Source organism: Strigops habroptila, chromosome 22 (assembly GCF_004027225.2).
Source record: "Strigops habroptila isolate Jane chromosome 22, bStrHab1.2.pri, whole genome shotgun sequence".
Taxonomy (NCBI): domain Eukaryota; kingdom Metazoa; phylum Chordata; class Aves; order Psittaciformes; family Psittacidae; genus Strigops; species Strigops habroptila.
Window position 1 is genome coordinate 393,482 of NC_044298.2, and position 8,624 is coordinate 402,105.

Here is an 8,624-nt window from a genome sequence, read left to right on the forward strand (position 1 = left end):
GCCAGCACCTTCCCGGGAATGTGGGACCATAGACGGGCCCCGTTGGGCTTCCTTAGCCCCACTGTTTGGAGCAGCACGGGAAGGATGCCCTTATCGCCAACTGACCTTTGGACATCTCCCAAGCTCCATGCCGAGCCCCACAGCAGCTCCTCCAGCCCCACAGCAGCCCCACAGCAGTTCTGCAGCTCCACAGCAGCCCCTCCAGCCCCACAGCAGCTCTCCAGCCCCACAGCAGCCCCTCAAGCCCCACAGCAACCCTTCCAGCCCCACAGCACAGCGCTCAAGCTTTGGAAGGGGGGCAGATTTTCCCAGCCAAGCCATGCCAGGGGGGGATCCAACCCCTCCAACCACCTTCCTAAAGTGCCAAGAAACACCTTGCTCTTCCCCAAGGCTAGAACATCACATCTGGAGCACAGCTGGGGGGAGGCTCAAGTGGCTGGAGCCCGTGTGGGCTGGAGCCGGGCAGGAGCGGAAGGGTTAAACCTGGCGGCTCGCCCGGGGCTCAGGGGCCTCCCACTTGCCCAGCGTGGAGTATGAATAGCTGCGCTCCCCTCTGCTCCAGGCACTCTTCCCTCCCTGCCTTCCCCCTCTTCCAGAGCCGCGGCATCCTCCGGCATCCCCCGGCGCCGATGCTGAGCACGGAAAGCTTCAGCGGGGCGAGAGCCCTGGGCGAGGAGTCGCTGCAGATGTGGGAGCTCAACAAGCGGCTGGAAGCTTACCTGGCGCGGGTGAAGGTGCTGGAGGAGGAGAACGAGGCGCTGAGAGCCGAGATCCAGAGCGCCAGGAGCGGCCCGGCCGGGGACCAGCGGCGGGTCAAGTACGAGGAGGAGCTGCGGGCGCTGCGGGATGCGCTGCGGGACGCCTACAGCGGGAAGTGCGCGGCCGAGCTGGCCCGGGACAGCCTCTACGAGGAGGTGCAGCAGGTGAGAAGTCGGTGCCAGAAGGAGCAGGCGGCCCGAGAAGCGGCCAAGCAGCAGCTCTCGGTGAGCAGGAAGGAGCTGGAGGAGGAGAGGAGGGCGCAGATCTGGCTCAAGGAGAGCGCTGTGCGGCTGCAGAAGGAGGTGGAAGCTCTGCTGGAGGTACACGAGGAGGAGAAAGCGGGGCTGGAGCAGGACATCGCCGGCTTCTCGCAGAGCCTGGAGAGCTTCCGCTGCGCGCCGGTGGCTTTCCAGCCCCTGGAGGTGGAGGATTACTCCAAGAGGCTCTCGGAGATCTGGAAAGGGGCTGTGGAGACCTACAAGACGGAGGTGTCGCAGCTGGAGGGTTCCCTCTGCCAGGCCAAGGAAAGCCTCTGGAAGGCTGTGGAGGACAACCAGCAGAGCCAGCTCCAGCTCCAGCGCCTGGAGAAGGACCTGGCCGGGCTCAAAGCGCGGAAGGAGATGCTGGAGGAGTCCTTGTCCCGGCAGTGGCAGGAGCAGCGCGGGGAGGCAGAGAAGTTCCAGGTGGGTGGAGGTGGTGGGGTGGCACTGGGTGCCATGGGGAGGGGAGAGCGGGGTGCTGGGGGTGCCGGAGGGGTGCTCAGGGATGGGAGGAGGCAAGACAGAGGGAGCAAACCCCAGGGCAGGGCGGATGGTGAAGCCCTGGATGAGATGGAGGAAGAGGAAGCTGGGGAGGGCGGGAGCAGGAGCAGAGCAGCTCGGGACATCCCTGTCCCCACCACAGCAGGGACCTGGGGCCACCTCGGCGCCGGGGAGCAGCACCCGGACGCTGGGTTCATTCCCATCAACCTGCCTGGAGCTGCTGCTCCTCATCCTAGAGGAGCGCCCGGCGCTGGGTGCAGGCAGGGCACAGGCAGCGGGTACAGGCAGCGGGGGGGTCATGGGCAGGATAAACTCCGACCGACTTTGCTGCAGCTGCAGCCTAACAGCTGCAAAAGTCATTCAGCAGAGGGGGAATGGGGCTGGAATGCCGGGACAGCGCCCGGGGAAGGAGCCCTCTTTGTTCCAGGTCCAGGGATCAGCCACGGGCACCACAGAGCAAGAGAAGCAAAAGATGTTTCTTTCCCACGCTGGCATCCCGCTGTCCTGAATCCCGCCGGCATTCCCGCTCTCGCAGCCCCCTGCCCATCACTTTGTGGCATCCTTCCTCTCCTCACCCCCCCCTCCACATCCTCAGCCCCCCTAAAACCAAGTGCCCAGGACCCCTTTTCCCTATGGAAAGGAGGGTGGATGGAAGCAGGAGCCACCCGCATGGTCCCATGTCCAGCAGGACCAGGCAGGGCTGGGGCAGGACTGAGGTGTCCCTGATCCCATCCCGCAGCTGGCGCTGGAGGCCCTGGAGCAGGAGAAGCAGACGCTGCGGGTGCAGATCGCCCAGGTCCTGGAGGACAGGCAGCAGCTCATGCACCTCAAGATGTCCCTTAGCCTGGAAGTGGCGACCTACAGGTGAGGTCCCCGACGGGGGTGAGGACGGGGACCACCTCGGGCACACACAGAAGGTGCTTGGGGGGGGTCTCGGGGACAAAGGGGGGGCTTGCAAAGGGGTGTCCCTCTTCCAGCCCTTCCAGATGGCCCCAGACAAAGGCGGCTGCGGGGGACTGGGGGGACAATTTGCATGAGAATAGGGGCTGTCCCCAGCGCAGGCCCCGGCAGAGCATGATGTCACCGGAGCGGACACTAATCCTGGGAACAGGGGGATGGGACGGGAGACAGGAGAGGGGGGGGGGGCGGGATAGAGGAGCAGAACCCCCCGCAGCCCTCCCGTGCCTCAGTTTCCCTGCGAGGGGTGCTGGGGTGCACCAGGAGCCGCTGCAGGCACCCACCTCCCCACCCTGCAGCACCCACCAAGGGGCACCCACCGCGTTCCTCTCCCTGCAGGACGCTGCTGGAAGCAGAGAGCACCCGCTTGCAAATGCCAACGGGGGAATACAGGCTGGCCAACGGCTTGAGAGGTAAGGGTCACCCCGGCTCCATCCCGGCTCCATTCCGGGACTGCCCCGGGACCATCCCGGCTCCATCCTGGCTCCATCCCCGGCTCCATCCCGGCTCCATCCCTGGCACCAGGGAGGGAGATTTTGGGATGAGGCTCAATATAGACACAGTTTTCCTGTCTGGTTGCTCAGCTGTGATAGGAAGGTGTGAACAGCGTCCAGAGAGCTCCTGGCATGATAAGAGCTTATCATCCCTGCATGATGCCACCCCCTCCAGCCCCCCCGCTGGAGCACTGGCATCCGCCGCACTCCAGGCAGGAATTTCCCACTTCCCATCAAGGGGCTGTTTAAAAATAGGCACAGGGGCAGCGAGAGGCACCTCAAGAGGTGATGGGGGGGGGGCCGGAGGAGCCCCACAAGTGGCTCCTCACCCTCTGCCCCCCGCTTTTTGCAGATCTCAAGCTGGAGGGGAGCAGCAGCACCAAGCTGGGCCCTGAGGCCAGGAGGATGCTGCCCCGGGAGCACCGTGCCAGCCCCTCGCCCTTCGCCAGGGCAGAGGGGAGGGGGCAGCCAGGGAAAGCCCCCAGTGATGCTCTGATCCCCCAAACCCCGAGCGCTGGCACCAGGGAGCTCCAGCGCGTCGGTGCTGCCCATGGCGCGGCACCACGGGATGCTCCCAGCTTCCCTGCAGCAAGCCCCTCGCAGCCCATCCAGCTCTCCCCAGAGCCCCCCAGCCCCATGCTGGGAAGCCCAGGGGAGGGTCCTGCCTGGCCGGGGGGAGATGGGGATGAGAGGAGCCGAGGGAAGGAGCATCCACCACCCGAAGCCATGGAGAAGACCCGCAGCCTGCGGTACCCAGCCCAGCTGGTCAGCGAGGCGCTGGAGGATGCTCTCAAGGAGGTGAAGGATGATGCTCAAGCCAAAGAAGAGCCCATGCTCAGCGCCACCTGGGCCCCCCGGGATGCCCCCAGCCCCATTCCCCACACAGAGGCTGTGGCAGAAGGAGGAGAAGGGCAAGACCTCTCTGAGGGTGATGGGGATGGTGAAGCCCCTGAAGCAGAGGAGGAGGTTGAGGAGTTGGTGGTCCAGGGGCTGGGTGTCGAGAGCAGCACCCAGCGGGACGGAGCCACGTCCCCTCCTTGTGGCTTTGCTGCTTCCCTTAGTGCCACTGTGAGCCAGGAAGAGATGGGAGAGTGGGAAGAGGAGATGCCCACTGTGCGGAGCCCAAGGGAACCAGAAGTGGTGTCCCAGGAAGAGGACATGGGCGGCCCCGGCCAGACAGGGACCAGCCAGGAAGAGCCAGAGCAAGGGGAGGAGGAGGTCCCAAGCATGGAGGCATCACACCCCGAGGAGGAGGAGGAGGAGGAAGAGGAGGAGGAAGAGGAAGAGGAGGAGGAGAGGGCATCCCACATCCCCTGCGGGGAGGACGGTGATTTCCAGGGTGAAGGAATGGATGAACACCAAGAGGAGTCCCCACCAAGGGAAGCTGAAGCTGCTCGTGCTGCCCTCGAGGAAAGCCACCCGGCCCTGGAAGAGGACCTTGTTGATGGAGAGCAGGAAGAGCCTGACCACCAGGAAATGCCTGTGTGCGAGACAGGGCTGGAGGAAAGGGGGCAGGAGATGTGCCCAGAGCAGGAGCCCTCAAGCATCCGTGGGGCCACCCCAGCAGAAGAGGCTCCACTGGGGCCTGAGGAAGATGCGGTGGAAGGGGAGGGCCAAGGCAGAGCAGAAGGTGAGGGAGAAGAGGGAGAGGCCAGCGGGGGGGTGCTGGGAGGAGACCCCTGGGCAGGACCTGGACCCCTGGGCCAGGAGAGCAGAGCCCAGGAGGAGCTGCAGGGAAAGGACTTCATGGAAGAGGAGCGGGAGCAGGAGCAGGAGCAGGGAGAGGAGCCCTGGGGCAGGGACGATGATGGCAGCAGCCAAGAGCCCCCTGCAGAGGGCTGGGAGGTGGCAGCAGAGGACACAGAGGAGGCTCTGGGGACAGATGACACTCCACTAGGCGCAGGAGGGCTGGAGAGCGAGGGCAGAGATGGCACATGGCTGGAGGGAACCCAAGGAGAGGGTGAAGAAGATGATGAAGAGGCTGAGCCAGCCCCAGAGCTGGCAAGGGATGAGCAGGACGGCTCCATGGGGCAACCTGTCCCCACAGGTCCCCCTGGGCAAGGGGACAGCCAGGAGCTGGCCGAGGCTCTGGAGGAGCCATGGGAAGGGCGGGATGAGGATGTGGATGATGCTCCCGGCTCCAGCCCTGCAGAGCTTCAGCAGGCACGAGGCATGGAGAGGGATGGGCCATTGGAGGAGGAGGATGGGCCATTGGAGGAGGAGGACGAGGATGGGGGCTCGGGGGAGCTGGAGGAGGCAGCAGGGACAGGCAGGAAGGTGGAGCTGGAGGACACGCTGCCCGACAGCACCCCCTTGCACCTCTATGGGGGGGAGATGTTGGCTGTGGCCCCATCCAGCCAAACCCCTCTCGAGGCTGAGGACACCATAGAGGCAGCATCTGAAGGAGCTCCAGAGGATGAAGGGTGGCTGGAAGGGAGCGATAAGCCACCAGCTCCCACCATGGTCCAGAGCCATGAGGAGGAGGCAGGGACAGAGGGAGCTCCTGCAGCAGAGGGTGCTGAGGAGGAGGAAGGTTACTTCATGGTCTCTGCTCCCAACCAAGAGGTGTCCAGCTCGGAGGAAGCCGAGATCTCCGAGGACTTTGAAGAGATTAAAGCTGAAGCAACCGAGGGCAGCAGAGACGATGTGGAAGCTCCTGGAGGAGCATCTCCAGCGCCAGACGACAAAGGGCACTTTGAGGCATTAGTTGGTGCAGCAGATGAAGCCGTGAGGATGCCCACAGAGATGCCAAAGGATGAGGATGAGGAGGTCGACGGGGGTTCTTCCGAGCCGGAGGAAGGCCCCATTGTGCCTGGAGGAGACGGTGGGGCCATGGGGCCGGTGGCAGGAGGTGCTGCTGAACCAGCCCAGGCTGCTGAACCAGCCGAGGAGCTCGATGGCGCGGTGGAGCCGGACAGTGATGCTGGAAGAGCCGAAACACCCCCAGGCTGCAGCCTGGGGCTGGAGGAAGATGAGGATGAGCCCAGCGTAGCTGAGCCCATCCCTCCGGCAGTGCTCCAGCCCCAGGAGAGGCCAGTTCCTCTGCCCCACCAAGCAGAGCAGCATCCATCAGATGAGCAACCACCACCCATGGAGCAGGAAGCACGGGACGGTGACAGCCCTCTCCCAGCCGAGGACAAGGAGCCCCCCGAGGCCGACCCACCTCATGCAGGCTCCGGGCCGGAGCAGGGGGGGTCCCCAGAGGTGGCTGAAGAGCAATCGGATGCTGCAGAGGTGCCACTGGACATCCCGGAGGACCCGGATCTGCTGGAGATCGTCGAGCAAGCGTTGGAGTTCAACCAGGAGGTGGTGATGGGCGCCAGGGCAGCCGAGGGCAAGGAGCAGGGTCCCGGCGGCACCCAGGATGCTGGAGAAGACTCTTCACCCACCTCGTCCAGCGAGGAGGAGCCCACGGTGCAGGAGGCACCGGCGGACGCGGCACCGCAGGCTCCGGTGCGGGCAGAGAACGGGCTGCACCGCGCCGCCAGCCTGGAGGACCTGGCCGAGTTCAGCGAGGAGGTGCCCAACGGCATCACCGGCACCGCACCGGCATTCCCTATGGAGAACACAGACCCTGCCGCGGCCGTGCCGGCTCCCGGAGATGCCACCGGCACCAAGGTGGCCGATGCCAGCCCATGTGGTAAACACGGTGACACCGTCCGAGCCGAGCAGGAGCCCTGCTCCATGGGGAACGAGTGATGGGGACCCCTCCGGTACCCCCCATCCTGCCAGAACCCAGCACCCCCCTTCATGCCCCCACCCCACCTAACGCTTCTCCATCCCCTCATGGTCTTTAACACCTTTGTGTGGGTTTTTGTGTCCCCTCTAAGAGTGAAGAGCCACCGAGGCCACGGGCCCCACGGTCGCATGCAGGGACCCGGCCCCATCTCTGCCCCCTCCGGGTGTGTTGTCGTGGCTGTATTTAATTGAACCCCCATCTTTCCCCCTCCCATCTCCGCCCCACGGGATGCAGCACCCAAGGGTGACACTGCGGGGTCCCCGGTCCCCACATGGGGTGACCCACGCCGGGTGTATTCGCTGCCGTGTTGTTAAGTTAATAAAGCCTCGTCCTTCAGCTCCGCTCCTCATTCCAGCCCCAGGGAAGCTGCCACCAGGGGCCCCAGGATGATGCTCCCCAATATCCCCTTGTGCACCTCCAGGGTGATGGTCCCCCATCCCCAGGCTCATGTAACCCCCATCCATGGGTTGATGTTCTCCCACCCCCAGGGCGCTGCTCCTGCATTCCCAAGCTAATGTGACCCCTGGCTTGATGTTCCCTCATCCCTGGGGTGATGCTCCCCATTCCAGGGCAATGCAGCCCCCCCGGGTGATCACACAACCATGGAACCAGCCAGGGAAAGACCTTTCAGCTCATCCAGCCCAAGCATTGCCCAGCACTGCCGAGGCCACCACGCACCCGTGGCACTGAGGACCTTGAACAGGGGGACAGTCACTGCCCTGCTCCTGCTGGCCAAGATGTGCTGCTCCCCATGCCCAGGCCCTCACGGATACCCCAAGCCCTTCCCCAGCCCCCGCCTGGGCGGGAGCGGGACGGGATTCCAGCCCACCCCATCCCGGTGCCAGCGCCTCCAGCCAGGAGCCGGTAAATCCAGCCACTATTCCCACCTGGATCGGGCAGGATGCCCTCAGGACCGGTACCCCCGAGCATCACATTGGGGACCCCATCACCCCGACGGGACCCTGTCACTGCAGCAGACGCATCTTTCCCCCTTTTCCCAAAGGATGCTGAGCCTCAGGATGGGGCTGTGGGGAGCCGGGGGGGGTTTCAATGTCCCGTTGTGTGAGCAGGCGTGGGGACGGCATGGCATAAATCAGCCTCTGGGCACAGAATGGGCTCCTTTATACTGGGCAAAGGGCTGAGTCACCCTGGGCAAGGGGACAAGACCAGCAGCACCCACTGGTGCTGATGGGTGCGCTCAGCATCGCCCCTTGGGTGCCCGCCTGGCTGGCCCCAGCGCTCACCCACACGCCGGATGGAGCCCGTGCCAGCACCGGGATGCTCGGAGCCAGGGAGCGATAAGGACCCACCATGGATCTGCCTTTCCTCATGGGAAGCCCCCGGCCCCCCCCCAGCCCGAGGGTGACGGTTTCCTTTTAAGGTGAAACTCCAGCAGCTCCGAGCCCCGGGATGAAATCAAACACAAGCTCCGTGATGAGCTGGAGCAGGCGCCGGGGCCGGGTTCAATCCACACCGAGCCTGGGCAGCATCAGCCCCATGGCAGCTCTGGTTCCCCCCACCTCAATGTCCCCCCTCCCCAGGGTCACCCCCAAAGCTGCCCGGTGATGGCAGCGCACGGATGGATGGATGGATGGAAGGATGAGGAGATTCCCAAGGCGGGGGGTGACATTCCTAATGAAATGAATCCACATTCCAGCCGGTGCTGACAAAGCGACGAGGGGGGACAGATGGTGGAGGGGAGGAGGAGGAGGAGGAGGATGGGATGAGGCTGCCCAGGGCTATGGGGCACCCGGTGGGGTGGGTTTGCAGACCCCAGGGTGCAGCCGGGAGCAGGAACCCAGTGATGAAGGTCTGGAGGCTGCGAGTGTCACCCATGGGACACACCATGTCCCCAACGGGACCAAATGTGTCCTCAGTGGGACAAAGCACGGCCCAAACTGGTTCAAGCATGTC

At 64.7% G+C, this 8,624-nt stretch overlaps 1 protein-coding gene across 1 annotated transcript; it reads left to right on the forward strand.

The window, feature by feature from the left end:
- Positions 1-532: 532 nt before the first annotated feature.
- NES (nestin) lies at positions 533-7,046 on the forward strand. Its single transcript, XM_030474184.1, has 4 exons — positions 533-1,442; positions 2,260-2,384; positions 2,817-2,890; positions 3,324-7,046. The coding sequence occupies exons 1-4, from the start codon at positions 534-536 to the stop codon at positions 6,668-6,670; spliced, it is 4,455 nt and encodes a 1,484-aa protein (XP_030330044.1). The 5' UTR covers position 533; the 3' UTR covers positions 6,671-7,046.
- Positions 7,047-8,624: the final 1,578 nt, after the last annotated feature.